Here is an 18789-nt window from a genome sequence, read left to right as displayed (position 1 = left end):
CAGATTGAAAAGTCTTGAAGATGGTTTGAAGATAGTTATTCTGAAGAAAATATGTGATAGTAGTCTTTTGAGTATAATGTAGAAAAGGGACTATTGAGTATGGTTCCAGAGGCTAGAGAATGAACCTGACCCAGTGAGTGAAAATTACAGGAAGGTAAATTTCAATTCAATGTGAAGAGTTTTGAATTAGAACTACCTAACAATGCAACAGTCTCTTCTTGGGAAGAGCTTTCCATCAACTGAAGCATTCAAACACCTCAGATGACCTCCTATTAGGCATTTTTAAATAAAAACTTTATTTTTAATTATGTATTTAAACATTCTTTGATATGACTACCTACACATTATCAACTCCCACATCTCTTTTTTTTGGCAAGGCAATGAGGTTAAGTGACTTGTCCAAGGTCACACCGATTTGAACTCAGATCATCCTTACTCCAAGGCCAGTGCTCTATCCCCAGCACCGCCTAGCTGCCCCCAATGCCCTCCCTTAAAACAATATGTACAATCAAGCAAAAAAAAAAAAAAATCAATGCACTGGCTATGTCTGAAAATGTTATGTCTCATTCGTTACTTCTAATCTATTACCCTTTTCTAAGATGAGGGAAGCATTTGTCATCATCTTTATAATTATTATTATTGTATAAACATTTTATTTGTTTTCCAATTATATACAATATTAGTTTCTAACTATCATTTTTTGGTAAGGTTCTGAATTTTATACTTTTTCCCCCCACCCTCGCTTCCTTCCCCCCCCCTTTCTCCCCCCCACAGAAGGCAATCTGATAATCTTTAACTATTTTCATGCTATACAGTGATCGAAATTGAATGTGTTGAGAGGAAAAAAACATATCCTTGGGGAAAAGTTAAAATATTAGAGATAGCAAAATAATGTAGTACATAAGCCAACTTTTTTTTAAAAAAACGAAATAGTCTTTGATCTTTGTTTAAACTCCACAATTCTTTCTCTGGATACAGATGGTATTTTCTGTCGCAGATACCCTAAAATTGTCCCTGATTATGCACTGATGGAATGAGAAAATAGATTAAGGTTGATCATCACCCCCATATTGCTATTAGGGTGTACAATGTTCTTCTGGTTCTGTTCATCTTGTTCAGCATCAGTTCATGCAAATCTTTCCAGGCTTCTCTGAAATTCATCCCTCCTAGTTTCTAATGGAATAGTAGTGTTCCATAACATACACATATCACAATTTATTCAGCCATTCCCCAATTGATGGACAAAAAGTTTTAATTCTTTGCCACCACAAACAAAGCTGCTATAAAATATTTTGTTTGTACAAGTGATCTTTTCTTCAAGGTATAGACCTAGTAGAGGTATCACTGGATCAAAAGGTATGTGCATTTTTATTGGTCTTTGTGCATAATTCCAAATAGATCTCCAGAAAGGTTGGATCAGTTCACAGATCCACAACAATGCATTAGTGTCCCAGATATCCCACATCCCTTCCAATATTGATCATTGTTCTTTTGGGTCATATTGGCCAGTTTGAGAGGTGTGAGGTGACACCTCAGAGACGTTTTAATTTGCACTTCTCTAACCAATAATGATTTAGAGCAATTTTTCATCTGACTATGGATAGCTTTGATTTCCTCATCTGCAAATTGTCTTTGCATTTCTTTTGACCATTTCTCAATTGAGGAATAGCTTTTTTTAATATATAATTCTAACTCAGTTCTCTCTATATTTTAGAAATGAGATCTTTGTCAGAAAGTATTTTTATTTTTATTTATTTTATTAGGTTTTTGCAAGGCAAATTAAGTGGCTTGCCCAAGGCCACACAGGTAATTATTTAGTGTCTGAGGCCGGATTTGAACTCAGGTACTCCTGACTCCAGGGCCAGTCCTCTATCCACTGCACCACCTAGCCGCCCCTCCCTCCAGTTTGTTTTTAATGATGTTCTCTATATTTTCCTTGGCCATAAACTCCTTCCCTTTCCATAGATCTGACAGGTAAATTTTTCCTTGTTCTCCTAGTCTGCTTATAATATTGTCTTTTATGTATAAATCCTGTAACCATTTTGATCTTACCTTGGTATAGGGTGTGAGATGTTGATCGAATCCAAGTTTCTGCCATACTAACTTCCCAACAGTTTTTATCGAAAAGAAAGTTCTTATCACCAAAGCTGGGCTCTTTGGGTTTATCAAACAGCAGTTTACTATAATCATTTCCTGCTGTCTGTTTTGCATCTAATCTATTCCACTGATCTACCACTCTATTTCTTAGCCTGTACCAGACAGTTTTGGTGACTGATGTTTTATGATATTATATTTGGTAAGGCTAAATCACTTATCTTTTGCACTGTTTTTCATTAAATCCCTTGATATTCTTGATATTTTGTTTCTCCATATGAATTCAGTTGCAATTTTTTCTAGCTCAATAAATTACTTTTTTGGGAAGTTTGATTGGTAAGGCACCAAATAAGTAGTTTAACTTAGGTAGAATTGTCATTTTTCTTATATTAGCTCAACCTATCTATGAACAGCTGATACTTGCCCAGTTATATAAATCTGATTTTATTTGTGTGAAAAGTGTTTTATAGTTGCTTTCAGAAGAGTTTCTGGGTCTGCTGTAGCAGGTGGACTCCCAAGTATTTTATATTGTCTGAAGTTATTTAAAATTGGATTTCTCTTTCTAGCTCTTACTACTTTATCTTGCTAGTAATATACAGAAATGCTGAGGATTTATGTGGTTTTATTTTATATCCTGCTACTCTGCTGAAGTTGTTAATTGTTTCTAGTAGTTTTTTAGATGATTTTTAAGGGTTCTCAAAGTATACCATCATGTCATCTCCAAAGAGTGAGTTTTGTTTCATCCTTTCCAATTCTAATTCCTTCAATTTCTTTTTCTTTTCTTATTGCTGAAACTAACATTTCTAATAGAATATTGAATAATAATGGTGATAATAGGCATCCTTGCTTCACCCTGAACCTTTTGAGAATGCATCTACCTTATCCCCATTGTATAATGCTCATTGATGGTTTCAGATAGATACTGTTTATCATTCTAAGGAACAATCCAGTTATTCCTACACTCTCAAGTGTTTTTAGTAGGAATGGATGCTGTATTTTGTCAAAGGCTTTTTCAGCATCTATTGAGATGATCATATGATTTCTGTTAGCTTTGTTTTTGATTTAGTCAATTATACTGTCAGTTTTCCTAATATTAAACAAACCTTGCATTCCTGGGATAAATCCTGCTTGGTCATAGTGTATTATGCTAGTGATAACTTACTATAATGGCTTTGCTAAGATTTTTGCACCCATATTCATTAGGGAAATTGGTCTATAATTTGCTTTGTTTTGACCCTTTCTGGTTTAGATATTAGCATATATTGGTGTTACTGAAGGAGTTAGGCAGAGTCTCCTGTTCACTTATTTTCCTAAAGAGTTTATATAGAATTGGAACCAATTGTTCTTTAAATGTTCAATAGAATTCAATTGTGAATCCATCTGGCCCTGGAGATTTTTTCTTTCGGAGTTCAATGATGACTTGTTGAATTTCTTTTTCTGAGATAGGTTTATTTAAGTATTTAATTTCCTTTTCATTTAACCTGGCCAACTTATATTTTTTGTAAATATTCATCCATTTCACTAAGAATATTAAATTTATTGGAATACAGTTGGGCAAAATCGTTTTGAATTATTTAATTTTCTCCTCTTTGGGGGAGAGTTCACCCTTTTCATTTATGATACTAGTAATTTGGTTTTCTTTCTTTTTCTTAATCACATTAATCAAAGGTTTATCTATTTGATTGGGATTTTTTTTTCATAAAAACCAACTACTGGCTTTATTTATTAGTTCAATAATTTTTTTGCTTTTGATTTTATTAATTTCTCCTTTAATTTTTAGAATTTCTAATTTGGTATTTAATTGGGGGTTTTTAATTTGTTCTTTCTCTAATTATTTTAGTTGCATGTTAGTTCATTAATTTCATCTTTATTTTAAACATGTAAGCATTTAAAGATGTATAATTTATCCCCTAATGAGTGCCTTGGCTATATCCAATAAATTTTAGTATGTTGTCTCATTATTGTCATTGTTTTGGATGAAACCATTAATTCTATCTATAATTTGTTGTTTGACCCACTCATTCTTTAAAATAAGATTATTTAGTTTGTAATTTTAGGTCTATCTCTCCATGGCCCATAATTGCATGTGATTTTTATTGCATTATGGTCTGAGAAAGGATGTATTCACTATTTCTTCCTTTCTGCATTTGATTATGATTATTTTTATGCCCTAGTATATGATCAATTTTTGTGTAGGTACAACATCAATCTTCTGAATCATGGTTGGTCACTATATTGATGACAGTTTTGAAGTCTTTCAAAGTTTCTTTGATGAGCATGCAATCTGTACCTTTATCAAAAGCATTAAGAAAAATATTAGGCAGCACAGGGCCAAACAAAGATTCTTGAAATATTCCAATAAAGACTTCTTGCTATGCTAATGGTGATCAGAATCCAATGTATATGTATTCTTGAATTGTCATATGCTCCAGAAACTATAAATATGCAGACTTGTTTGGATTGTGAACTTTGTGCCTCTGTTTAGAGTTCCACAGCATGTTCATGTCTTGTAATAAACCAAGCTTTCATGTGAGTTTCATAAAGCTATGACTGCCTGTTGACACAATGAACTCACTCTTTGAGTCCAATCATCTAGTATTAAATCTAATTGCGTTATTGTTTAATCCATACTTCTCTATCTTCTCCAAAAACAAAGAATATGAGATCCCTGAGCTACAAACTACGTTTTAAAATGTTATTATGTTTTAATATATTTTATTTATTTTGTTAAATATTTCCAGATCACATTTTATTCTAATACAGGTATACTTTAGAGTGGCATGAGTCACATATCTGACACCTCTGCCATAGAAGACTTTAAACACCAGGTTTAGGACTTTTTTTATTTTACCTTAAGAGTCAACAAAGAATCACTAAAGATATTTCAATGTGTGTGTGTGGGGGGGATAACATGATTTGATTTATGTATAAAGAATATCATTACATCAAGCTCTGAAGAGAATGAATTACAAAAAGGAGAAATGGAGAAATTGGATATAGAGGGAGATCGTTTAAGAGGTTACTGCTATAGTCAAGATAAGAGGCTTTGGTTGTAAGAAGAGAAGGAAAATATCTCTCCTAGGTGTGTATCCCAAAGATATACAAAACACAAAAGAAAAGGACCTATATATATATACAAAAAAATATATTTAGCAGTTCTTTATATGATAGCAAAGAATTGGATAGTGAAAGGACACCCCTCAGTTGAGGAATGGCTAAATAGTATATAATTGTGATGGTACACTATTGTGTTATAAGACATGACAAGCAGGATGCTTTCAGAAAAACCTGGGAAGACTTACATGAACAGATGCGAAATGAATAGAATCAGAATGTTGTATACAACAATAGCAATATTGTACAATGATCAACTTAGTTATTCTCAGCTATACAATAATGAAAAATTAATCTTGAGAATGGAGTTTAAATACAGATCAAAGCATACTTAAATTTTTCTTTTTTTTTTAATCTGTGGTTTGCAGGACTAGACATGTATATTCTATATTAAGTTGCTTGCCTTCTCAATGAGGGAGCTGGGGAGGGAAAAAGAAAATTTTGGAACTCAAAACTTTTAAAAACTAATGTTAAAAATTGTTTTTGCAAATAACTAGGGGGAAAAATAAAATATTAAATAAAAATAATAGTAACAGTGGAGAAAAGAGGGGAGAGAGATATTATGACAAGTGTTGGCAGATGACTAGGGATTGAGGGAGAAAGCAGAATCAAGAATAGCTTTAAAGTTGTGACTATTAATATACATATGTGTTATAATAACATCCTCTCAGTCCCTCAGGTTCCCAACCTAAGGGTCATTCTCAACTCCTTACTATCTCTCACTTCCCACAATCAATCTGTTACCAAAGCCTGATGATTTCACTTTTGCAACATCTCTCTTCTAATACTACTACTACTACTACTACTACTACTACTACTACTACTACTACTACTACTACTACTACTACTACTACTACTACTTTAATGTAGGCCCTCATCAAATCACACCTGGATTATTCAACAGCTTGATGGGGACACCTCAAGTCCCTCCCCATTCCAATTCATTCTCCTTTCAGCCATCAGAGTGATTTTCCTAAAGCACAAATCTGACCATGTCACCTGTCCCAATAACACCCCAACTCAATAAACACCAGTGGTTTTCTACTATCATCAGGATCAAACTTGATTTTCTACTTGCATCCCCAGAACTTAAGTTGGTACCTAGTATATACTAAGAGCCTAAGAAATACTTTTCTAACTTCATTCCAGTTGTAAATGAAGATCTAGAGCTAAATTAATCATAGAATAATGGCGGCTAGAAGAAAACATAAGAGATCTAATAAAACTTTATATGAATTAAGGTATAGAGAAGATTTATCTAGGGTTATAAAGAATTAGATTTCGAATCTATGTTTTGAGAGAGAACTTGAAATCAGGCTGGGGATAAAAATAAGTTGAGGTTATAACCGTAGATTACCAGATAAATGACTTTAGGGAGAAGAGATGATTTACAAGGGTAGATGCTTGCAGAAATGTCAACATTCAAAGGTTAGTTAAAAGAAAACATTAATGATTTCTATATAAGGGAAATGTAGTATAATAAACAGAATACTGAAATTAAAATAACAATGCCTTGGTTGAAATTCATACCCTTCTGGTTTACCACCTGGTCAATCATTAAGTCATTTCACTTCCATGGGACTCAGTTTTCCACATTTGTAAAATGAGGGAACTGGACTAGACAGATTTCAAAGTTCCTTTTTCATTTCAATTTCTGTAAAATCCCCTCGTTTTTCCAAGATACCTTTTTGTTTTATTATCTGGTCCTTAAAACAGTCCTGTGAAAACACATAACAAGCAGTTTACAGATCAAGAAAACTCTAATAAGTTTTACTCTAGTAAGTTAAGAGTCCCAAACTCTTAGAAAATCTAAGTCCCAAAACTCTAGAAAGTCTAAGAATCGCAAACTATTATAGTATTTGGACAGGAGAGCAGACCTCCGTCTCCTACACTCCACACTATTATAAAGAAAAAAATCAATGTGGCTTAACCTAGCAGATACCCTCCAGAGAGGCCACCAAAGAAACAAAGCTCACACTGTCTCTTGTCTTCTCAAGAAATGACTATACCAAGTTCTTAGAGCTGAAACTGAGAACAAATCTGGCAACATTAGGAAAGAAAAATATTGCCTACATTCAGGCTTTAATTAAACAATTAAGCAATTAATTTAATCTTCACATATCTATACTCCATTTTTAATCCCAAAAGTCAAAGTAAATTTTTCTAACATGCCATGAGTTCATACTGTCATTGCTTACAATGAGACTGTATTACTCTTTATGGAAAAAGTTTTCTGCTGTGTAGTAAACAGGAAATGGTACTATCGTTTTCATTCTCCTTAATCACCTAGTAACTTCTGAAAGTTGTGATTTGAATAAAATACAAACAAAAGGCACACATCTCTACTCAAGTAAAATCCAAAAGAATCTGTTTTATTCTATATATTTTTAATATTTGATTAGGTTACATCAAAAGTAAAACATTGATCAAATATTAAAACTCCAGCAAGTTCAGTATTTACCCATAATTTAGTTTGCATAAGGATTAATTTATTCATCCTTACTACTTAAAGAGTCCTAATTCTCACTATTACTATTCTGAAGTCACTGTTACTTGTTTAATACACAAATCTCTATAAATACAACATTTAAATAAATCATATTAGTACTTGTGAGGCAAATATTTTTAGAGAATAATGTTCTTAAATAACACTAACATAGAAACTACAACTAAACTTCAAGGTGCAAGCTAATTCCAGTCACCTACTTTGGAAAGAAATCTATATCAGGAAGCACACAAAGGTTACAAAGAGAACAAAGAACTAAGATTCAATTAGTTAAATATTACAAAGATTCTAAGAAGTGAACACATTTTTGCAGTTTCTTCACCCATTAAAAAAATTTTAGCAATAAAGTAGTTTTAGAAGAATGCAAAGCGAAATCTAAGAATTTTTATAAATCATTACCAGAGAAGCATCATATTCTCAATTATTGGGGGAAAGTAGGGGAAAATGGGAGGAAGGAGGAATACAGATAAAAGGAGAGAGAAGAGAGGAAGAAGAGCAATTCACTACAGTCTACCATCTGCTAAATTCCCATTTTAATTAATTATTCTTGCTAACTAGGTAGAAAGCTCTGTTGTTTCTAACTGTTAAAAGTACTACAAGTGCTTCAGACTGCTCTAAATTAAGTTCCCTAGGGGCAAACACAAAGTACCTATCATAGTTATGGCTCAATAGTGCAAAATAGATTACAAAAAGAAAGAGAAGACAACAACTTGAAACCCATACTAATCTGCAGAAATTTTGACAATCCCATGTAAAAGAATAATACTTGACTATACAACTACTAAAAATCAAGGTTTTCAAACAGCAAAACCCTATATAATTTTGCAATTTAAAGTTCCCTATGATTTTCCATACCCACATAAATTATCTACACTGTTAATGTTCTAAACATTGCAAATAGTAGATATGAATATCAGTACTGTTCACTTTGAAATTAGACCCAAAGAATAAAATGTTTAACATTTATTTTAGAAATACAATGATCACTGTCAGTAAACCTATTGGTTGAATCCTGCATACATCTTATTAATGTGTACATTATATCCTTGGTGATGCCTTAGTGAAGCACAAACCAGTACTAAGAAGGGAGCTACAGTAATCTAGTGATTGAATAACTGGGCTGAAGAAAACCTATAATAACCACTTTACTAAAAATTTGCTGATCCTAAATTGTAAGGCATAATACAATTCTAATTTTTTCATGTAGAGGGATTTTATTTATCATTAGTAATCATAATCAGGGAAGAATCTATATCCCTTTTAAAGAACAGTCTTTCAAGATTAAATATGACTGATAACAAAGAGCGATATCCTATTCCTCAAGCTTCAAATTTACATCACAAATGTAAATAAAATTAGACTAAGTCCAGAAAACATAAAATGTAGAAATCTTTGATAATGCTGATGTGCAGGATAAAAAGTAACATTCAACTTATAAAAGCTAAATATAAAAACATCATACTTACTGGTATTGAATTTGGGGCAACTCATTTATATATATATATATTCAAATCCCCAAAACAAACTATCTTTTTATGAAGCTATCTTCAAATAAGAAACTGCTTAGCAAAAATAATTATAATTCAAAAGCTGCCAAATGATTTCTCAATTGGAGAACCAAATTTGCATATTTTTCTTCAATAGTTCTGTTGGAATAGTCAAGAATTTGGTAAACTATTGCCAATGCAAAGCTTCATTTAAATCACGGATACGGAGAAAAATAAGCAAAATTTAGATATAGGCCAAATACTTTATAAAGAAGAGATTCCATTTTTGTTAAGTTATGCATACAGTATCAACTTTAAATAATATTGTGAGTTATTTATAATATTTAAAATTATATAAAAATGGTTCACTAACACACTGTATTTCTATTAAAATTTCTATTTAAATTATCTAAAATTACTTTTTCAGAAAAAAAAAGCAGATAAAGAAAAACTGACCAAAATTGTTGCTGAAGAATAAATGATGAAATTCAGCTCTCTTCTCAATAGAAAAATATTACATTCATTCAGGGAATCAATTGATTTTTGCTTTACTGTTTTCTTTGTGACAAGGAATCAGGTGGAATATGAAGAAATGTCAATGTAAAAAAAGAATAGGTATCAAACTAAAATCTTTTTAAAAAATCTATAAAGAACTTGATGTCTGCCAATAACTTCTGACACCAAAAATAGCTACATAAGAACTTTGAAATCCTGAGAATGGAATAGCTTCATCCCATTCAGTGTGGTCATCTGAGTAAATTTTAATTGCTTATACTAAAGTCTCTAGCTTTTTCATAAAACATGTAATCCATAAGCAGTTGATTTTATGAAAAAGTTAAAATTTTCATTTAATTTATTTTTCTATTTCATTTTATACCATTAAAGTCACATATTTGAATTAAAGGAATATAATGAAAAATTAAAATATAATTTAAAAAAACAAAAAAAAATCCTTTATCATCCATGACTTTCCTCAAATCATCTGTAGCACCAGTTCCCAGTGAATCTATATATACACTGATTACTTTCCACCTACCCCCCCCAAATTAAAAGCCTATGAAGTTTTTTAAAATACAGCATCTAAATGACAAATGCACTTCCTTGGAAGCTATATATAGTTGTGTGTGTGTGTGTGTGTACACATATCCACATTTATATGTGTTTATGTATTTAAGTTTTAAGTCATTCTGAGTCATTTATTCAGAGAATGGAGTCTAGACCACCATTAAAAAGCACAAAACACTTAAGTTTCTTCAAAACATACATAAGGTACAAGTGAAAGGCAAAAAAGTTTAAGTCTTAACTTGTCAGTCAAATTATAAATTATAACATTTAAGAATTACAAGAGATGTTTTCAAATATAAGGCAACACCTAAACTGTACCACATAACAATGGTTTTTTCCCAACTAGAAAACATAATATACTACAGATCATAAGTTTCACTTTGTCAACTGAGTAAGATAAAATGCCAGACATTACATTTTTCTTCTCAAGCAATTCCCAGTTGACCCCTATTACCAATAATTTAATTTTTATTCTTACTAATATTTTCAGTTTTGTTTAGCACTTACCCCTCTTCTGAACCCAACCTTCTTTCACAATGGTAACATCGCTCATGATGGCTCCCCTCTGAGCCCTCAACTTCAAGAAAAGATACTTTGAGATATCAGCTTTGGGATTTGGATTCTCTTTTGCTGCTGCTGCCCTTCCCACTCTCTAGTGATGACTCAGCCTGGAAGGAAGTATTGAAGAAAGAATTTCTTTTTTTTTCCATTCTTGCAACTCATACAGCAATAACAAACAACTAATTCTTTGTAAATGTCTTCAACTGCCTGACCCCACATAAAAGTTTGGCTCTTCAAACTATGGAACTTATTTATTAAATAATTCTATAATGAATGTAATTTCCCTGATCTTATGACATATTTCAAATGATAATGAAACTTCTGACTTGAAATGGTAAAGAAAACCACTGAAATATATAAAATTTTGTATTCTAAATAAAGTAGAATAAAAATTTGTTTTTTCTATTTTTTCTCAAAATTTATGTAATTTCACTGTGGCCAATCTCAATGTTTTTGCTTGCTATTTTTCAGGTGAAACATAAAACTTGGCATAACCATAAGCTCAAAATCCTTTAATACTTCAAGAATTCATCATTTCATCAGTATGAAAATTATCACTACAAATACATACGTGCGTGTGTGTGTGTGTGTATGACATAGTCACTCAAAACAAGGTGAAGTGAAGTGAGGAATATGGAGTTCAATTTATGGTATGCTGATTTCACAATGACTTTCAGGCCTTTATTTTTTAACAATGATGATTAATTTAAACTAATCTATTTAAACTCTAAATATTTCATGTAACCAGGTCATCTTAATACTAACTCTACAAATTTTAAGATTTCTGGAGATTAAGTTGTAATCTAAATGCTTGTGGATATACTGCATACATTCATATATCAGACAGGATAGAGCATTTATAAATAATTGCTATTTGTAACATAGCTAGGAAACAGCTAATTTTTTAAAGATACTTTTTTTTAAATTAAAAGACACAATATAATCAAAAAGTCACAGTGAACATGCAAGGAGTTTGGCAGAAATAATATTCTTTTCTTTATTGACCACCAAATGTAAAAACAAGAAAAAGTGAATTGCCTCTGAGTTCCATAGCAGCAAGTTTTTAGATATCACTTTCTTCTTTATAGGATCCTGCTTAATGGAAGTATTACACCTTAATATCATATTCATATTTGTACACTTTAGTTCTGTTTTGTCTGAATGTGAGGAAATTTCAACAAGGATCATCTGGCAACATTATCTTCATCACCATTACAACATTTATATAGCACTTTATAAATACTATTTCATTTGATCTTCACAACCACCCTGGGCAGTAGGTATTAATTATCACAATTTCCTGTCTGAGGCTTTCTGAATTCAGATTTTGATTCTTAGTCTAGTTTTCTATACACTGAGAGTCATTTAGTTTCCAAGACTGACGTGATTATACAGTGTGAGCAGGAGAAAACTTTAAATAAAAGTGGAAAAGTTGTAAAGGGTTTTAAAATACCAACATTAATTTATGTTTGATACCAGTCAGAGGGTTGCTACTACAGTTTATGTAGGGGGAAGGGGAGGGAAAATTGTAAAGTGTGACAAATCAGAGCTGCATGTTAGGAAAATTTCTTTGGCAACTGTGCAATAGGATGGACTGGAAAAGGAGTACATATAAAACAGTGGGAACAATTAGGAGCATGGTACAACAGTTCAAGTTGGGGTGATAAGGGAACAAACTAGCATAATGGCTATGCGAGTGGAAAGAAGAGGAAAGATGGCCAAATTTTGTGGATACAGAAATATCAAGATTTAGTAACTATTTGGGTATGTAAGGGAAAAAAAAGACTGAAGAGTCAAAAATGCTACTTACACTAGACACTTAGGTTACTTAGGAACTGGGGTATCCAACAAATACAGGGTAGTTTAAAAGAGGAGGTTTAGGACAATGATAATGTATTGAAATTTGCAATGTAGATCACAACTTCAAACTGCAATGATAAGCAGTGTGACTCTATGCCTTACATAAAATAAAAAAGAGGAGAAGGTGTTTTTATTTTATTTTTTTTACTTTTTAATAAAAATCACTGCCTTAAAATACGAAGTCTGAGGAAGTGACAAGCTGGGAGGCAATGGGGAGGGGTGGAGGGGTGCAGTATGAGAGTAGAATTTTTTCAATGGTATCTACGAAGCTGCTACTATAAGGTACCCTGATTGCAGTTGATGTACAAAGGGGGAAAGCTAATCTTGCAAAAATTGGAAGTGAACAAATAGAAATGAGCAATAATGGGTGATGGATAGGTAAAATAGTGTTGAAAACATGCCCCACAACTAGCTACAGAAGAGAGAGACAATACAACCAATCTTCCCACCCCGACTGATTGACCACAACAAATCTTTGAATGATGCCACAGTCTATCCTTTGGAGACCCATGCTCAAACCAAACACTACCATATTAACAAATAAAAATAAGTTTAACTTTGTTTCCAAATCATTGCCTTAAGATTTTTTGGTTAAATGGTTCCTTTAATTTACCCCAAAACATCAATTTTTTCTAACTTTTACAATAAAATTAAGTTTACATAAATTTCCAACTGAAAGATTTCAGTCCTAAAGAAAAGCTCCCTAAACCATTAAATCTGTCCCAAAATTAAATAGGAAGTCTTTGACAAACAGTTCCCAGTGGTTTGAAGTCTTCGAATGGAAATAAATGATTATGGGGGCGGCTAGGTGGTTCAGTGGATAGAGTCCTGGCCCTGGAGGCAGGAGTACTTGAGTTCAAATCTGGCCTCAGACACTTAAATGCCTAGCTGCGTGACCTTGGGCAAGTCACTTAACCCCACTGCCAGGAAGGAAGGAAGGAAGGAAGGAAGGAAGGAAGGAAGGAAGAAAGGAAGGAAGAAAGAAAGAAAGAGAAAGAAAGAAAGAGATGGATGGATTACTACTTATCATGAATGTTGCAGTTAAGATTCAGACAAGATCATCTGTTATAGTTCACTCTAATTCTAATATTCTATAATTCTGTGATTATCAGTTTGTAAAAAAGAGATCTCCACCTTGCTCCCCAAAAAGCTCAGCCTGATTTAAACATCAGACATATGCTATGTTTGACAGCATATTAAGTACACATTGGTATGCCAAACCATGTACAAGCTGCTAAAGGAGAAAAAGTTTAGAAAACAAGTTATACTAGATTTCCTGAATAAATTATTAAGCATTTATTGTGTTCCAAACAGTTAAGGATACAAATAGTAAAATGAAGTAGTGTCTATACTGTCTGGGAGTTACCATTATAATTGAAAAAAAAGGACATCCGTAGAATTCCATCTGAAAGACTAGACTGCACAGGGACAAAATATACTGTAAGGTCTAAGTGTCCTCTTCCTAACCAGGAGTGTATGTCCTGGGTGAACTCCTGTTCATCAAACAGGTTAATATTAAGGTTACAATTTAAAGAAGGATAAGTAATAGTATTTTCTAAAAAAAAGATCTGAGAGGTTTAAGTTAGAAAACTGATCCTGAAACAACTTCAGACAATTATTAGTTCTGTAGACCTGGGCAGGTCACGTCAACCCTGTTGGCCTGTTTCCTCAACTATAAAGTGAAATAACAGCTCCTATAAATCACATGGTGGCTGTGAAATTTAAGAGATAATGGTAAACCCCCTAGCACAGAGTTGGCACTTAATAAATGCTTGTTTCCTCTCCTCTTACTTGTCAACTTATTAGGTAACTGAAGGGAATGATCAGGAAACACTTTACACAAAAGGTGGCATCTGGGTTCATCTTTAATGGACTGTGAGAAATTAAAAAGGCCAAGGGTATATTCTAACTAGAGAGAGCAAGGGGTGACAAGAGTTCTTTGCAAAGTCTGGCTCTAGCACAGCATACATAAAGGAAAATAATGTAAAAGAAACAGGTAAAAAATAGTCAAGTCATGAGTCCTGAATATCAATTAAGTCTGTCTGAATTTTAATGGTTAGACAATATGAAGTCATTTAAGAGTTCTAAAGCAAACTAAATAAGAAAGATTCACCTAGCAACATACTAAGGACAGATTAAAGAATAACAGACAAAGACCTGAGACTGTTGCCATAGTTATCAGAAGTGAAAGGTGGTAAAAAGAAGTCCTTAGGAATCTGTTTGAATGAGAAAGGGGAAAAGACAGCACTCAAGAACTGAAAGCAGGAAAATGATGCATGCAGGTACCACAGATAAACATCATTAAGTCTGAGGAAAGACAAAGTTTATTAGTGAAAAAAATAAGATGGTTCATGACAAGTTTAGTTTGAGGTATAACAAGAAGCCAATCAGATGAAGTGGTCCTATAATAGGCACGTGGAGATAAAAGTTTTAGCTCAGTGGATAGGTCAAAGATGGACACACAGATATGAGTCCATCTTTGTACTGCAGCAATGAGCAGTAAGGTTACCAAGAGTTGGAAAAGAATTAAGGGGGGCAATGTGTACAAGTCTACAAGGCTTGAAGAAAAGGGAACTGAAAGTCAGTTGACTCCCCAGAAGCTACCTAACCTATGACCCAAAATCTGAAAAGTAAATGCTCTAACTTAGGAAGAAGTTAAGACAGCCTAGGGAATATACATACCATCAAATGAGGAGTCAGAAAATAACAGAAATCAATGAAAAAAAAAAGACTAAAACCACCAAATATTTTAAGAGGAAGATATTTAATTAAAAAATGGAGTACAAACAGGATAAAAAAAATACTAAAAACAAAAGGATGAATACTAAAAAACTCAAAAAGATCACAAACATCTAAATAATTATTACAAGACAAAGGAAATTGAAGCAATCCCTAATGAAACAGAAGGAAAAAATGAAGAAGGGAAGGCGGGACGAAAAAAGAGGGAAAGGAAGGACAAGAGGAAGAGGAGGAAGGAAAGAGAGAGGGACGCCTTACAGTGTGTCAAGTATTATGCTAAATGCCAAGGATATGTAATGAAAAGTAAGATATTTTCTGATCTTAAGGAACTCACATTTGAATAGGGGAAATAAAATATATATGGGGCAACTAGGTAGTGCAGTAGATAGAACTGGCCCTGGAGTGAGGAGGACCTGAGTTCAAATCTGACCTAAGACACTTAATAATTACCTAGCTGTGGGACCTTGTGCAAGTCACTTAACCCCATTGCCTTGCAAAAAAACAAAATAAAATAGGTGAAAAGTTTCAGCATCAAGTCAAATGAAAAGGTACCGAGGCCCTAAGGGTACAAAAGAAAATTAGATAGTGATGCCTCTTCTTTAATGTCATTTCCACTGATAAAATCATATCCATTTCTGATGGATTGACAGTGACTTTGCATATAAAACTTTCTGGTCTAGAAGCTACAGCTATTGAACCTGCCAAAACAGTTGCCTGGACACAATTCCCTTGGGTTGCTTCCCAAGATGATCATGCAAACATCAGGCTGAAAGCATAGCTATTTTGAAGGATTAGGGTCCTGGGCTGTCTCTGTAGTGATCAAAGGGAGAGATGGTGATCAAGGTGATGGTTCAAATGTCTTTTACTAGAAAACTCTAAGATAGAATGAAACTATTATCAACTACTATTGAATGGTTCTAAAAAGAAACAGAAAAACATAAGCAAAGTTAGAAAGTAACAAATATTGGAAATTTATGGCCAGAGCACATATTATGGTCAGAAGTAAGTAGTAGAGGGCGGCTAGGTGGCGTAGTGGATAAAGCACCGGCCTTGCAGTCAGGAGTACCTGGGTTCAAATACGGTCTCAGACACTTAATAATGACCTAGCTGTGTGGCCCTGGGCGAGCCACTTAACCCCACTGCCTTGCAAAAAAAAAAAAAAAATCTAAAAAAAAGTACATAGAAGAAATTTCTAAAAATTTTAAAGGGGACACAAACAATTGGGACAATTTTGTCATTTACTGCTATGTTAAATTTAATACAAACTATTAAAAAACCCTATATATTATAGAAGTTTATGATTTTAATACCACCTTCTTTTTTTCCTTTTCCTTGAATTGTAGATTTGTTTATTAAGTTAAAATAATTGATATTTTAAAGGATATTAACATTTCAATAGGTCTATTGAGCACTTTCTCTGCTACAGTCCTATAAGGGCAGCAAAACAAATAACATCATCCCCATTTTGCACGTAAGGAAACTGAACCTCAGAGAAGTAAAGTTACTTTCTCATGGTCCCAGAGCTACTAGGTGGCAGTAGATGGCAACAGGATTCATTATCACACTACTGACCTGGAAAAAAACAGTCACTCATGAAAATAAATGACATCCCTTGGCAGTCGATGCAAAGCACTAAAGGAATAATAAAGACCATAAGTACTATAGAGTTCAAAAAAGGAAGAGTTAATCACTATGAACTTCCTGATTGAAGTAGCTCCTGAGATGAGCTTTCAAGAATCAGTGGAGAGGGCGGCTAGGTGGCGTAGTGGATAAAGCACCGGCCCTGGAGTCAGGAGTACCTGGGTTCAAATCCGGTCTCAGACAATAATTACCTAGCTGTGTGGCCTTGGGCAAGCCACCTAACCCCATTTCCCTTGCAAAAACCTAAAAAAACAAAACAACAAAAACAACAAAAAAAGAAGTAATAAGTAGAATTCAAAAATTTGAATCTTCAGTAGTGAGTTTCTCCAAAAAACCTAGAGAGAACAAGAGAGTCAGAATACAAATATAATGAGATAAACAGGATGGAGAGGCAAAAAACAACTAAGATAAAAGAACACATGGTCTCTATACCAACAAAAGTCACTAATCCTCAAAGACATGATGCATAGGGACTATCTAAGGAACACTGCAGGACTCTTAGGAGAAACCAGTTCAAATTAAAATAACTCAACATCAGAATACGAGAATGCCATTTTTTTAAAAAAAACTAACCAGAATTTCTCCAAACAGAAAACAAAATGCCAATTTAAAGAATCAAAAACACAAATCTTCTATTTCAAACTCCAAAACACTTCAGTAATCAAATTCCATAATTTCAGTTATAACCAATTCTGCAAAGAGACAGAAAAAAGACTTTCATTAACTATAAGAAAAAGAATTCAAACAACAAGACTATTCTGCACTCAATAAATAACTGCAGAAGGGGACAGAATTATATATTCCCAATAATATATTCCAAAAGACAAAAGAGTTCAAGATGCAGCCCAAAATGGCTTAAACTGCAAATGTGAGCCTAATAATAAGCTTTTTAAATGGACATTCAAAAAAAGAGGTATTTGGGGAAAATAAACAGATGTGAGAAGAATAATGAATCGACAAATACCTCAAACAATATAAATATAAGAGAGTGAAATAAAAATAACTACCAAGGAATAACAATGAAATAAATTACTCTATATCTAGAGATGATTAAAAACATCAACAGAGCGGCCATTGAGAGACTTTTTTTTAAAATACAAAAGGGGATAAAGATGAAATTAGAATTTAAAGGAACAGAAAAACACCACAACCAACTCTTCCCCTCCTCCTCCAACCAATATTTTTGTGGGAATAAACTGCAATACAGGAAAGTGCGTAAAAGGGGAAAGAGAACACAGAAGTGTTGATATACATTAGTTAAGTCCATGAATAAGGAAGAAAGAGAAGAGAAATATAGTGGTCTCTCAGGAAGAAGGGTTATCGGTGAATAGAAGAGATGGCTAAGGAAGGAAAGTGCCTACTCAAGGGAACTCACATGAAGGAAGAGATAAATTCTATGAAGGAAGATGAATATGTTACAATGGATCTAATCTGCAGTAAGTGAGAGACCACTTCCTCTAAAAATTATTAAGCCTCCATGGTTAAACCTCCTGACATTGAAGAATGGAACTATGAAGCTTCTGGGACAAATGACACCCAGAATGGTGGAAGGACATAAACTTAGAAAAGAACTACCTGGCAAATGGGAAGAAGGGAGGGGAAATGGGAGAAAGGGGAAGATGACTGTGGAAAAAGGCAAGTGATCCAGCCTCAGACACTTAATAATTACCTAGCTGTGTGACCTTTGGTAAGTCACTTAACCCCACTGCCTTGCAAAAAACA

The 18789-nt window shown here is 33.3% G+C and overlaps 1 protein-coding gene across 3 annotated transcripts in view; it reads right to left on the bottom strand.

The window, feature by feature from the left end:
- The window catches only part of AKT3 (AKT serine/threonine kinase 3), a 412039-nt gene that overhangs the window by 368439 nt on the left and 24811 nt on the right, over positions 1 to 18789 (bottom strand). For 2 of the 3 annotated variants that reach the window (XM_074222894.1, XM_074222895.1), the window contains exon 2: positions 10774 to 10934. In XM_074222894.1, the coding sequence (XP_074078995.1) occupies positions 10774 to 10819 (46 nt within the window). In that variant the 5' untranslated portion in view covers positions 10820 to 10934. Of the gene's footprint in view, positions 1 to 10773; positions 10935 to 18789 lie in introns of those variants that run through there. The other variant, XM_074222899.1, reaches the window with a different exon arrangement.

Source organism: Macrotis lagotis, chromosome 2 (assembly GCF_037893015.1).
Source record: "Macrotis lagotis isolate mMagLag1 chromosome 2, bilby.v1.9.chrom.fasta, whole genome shotgun sequence".
Lineage (NCBI taxonomy): Eukaryota > Metazoa > Chordata > Mammalia > Peramelemorphia > Peramelidae > Macrotis > Macrotis lagotis.
The sequence above is the reverse complement of the archived record's forward strand: the minus strand, read 5'-3'. Positions and strand labels throughout refer to the sequence as shown.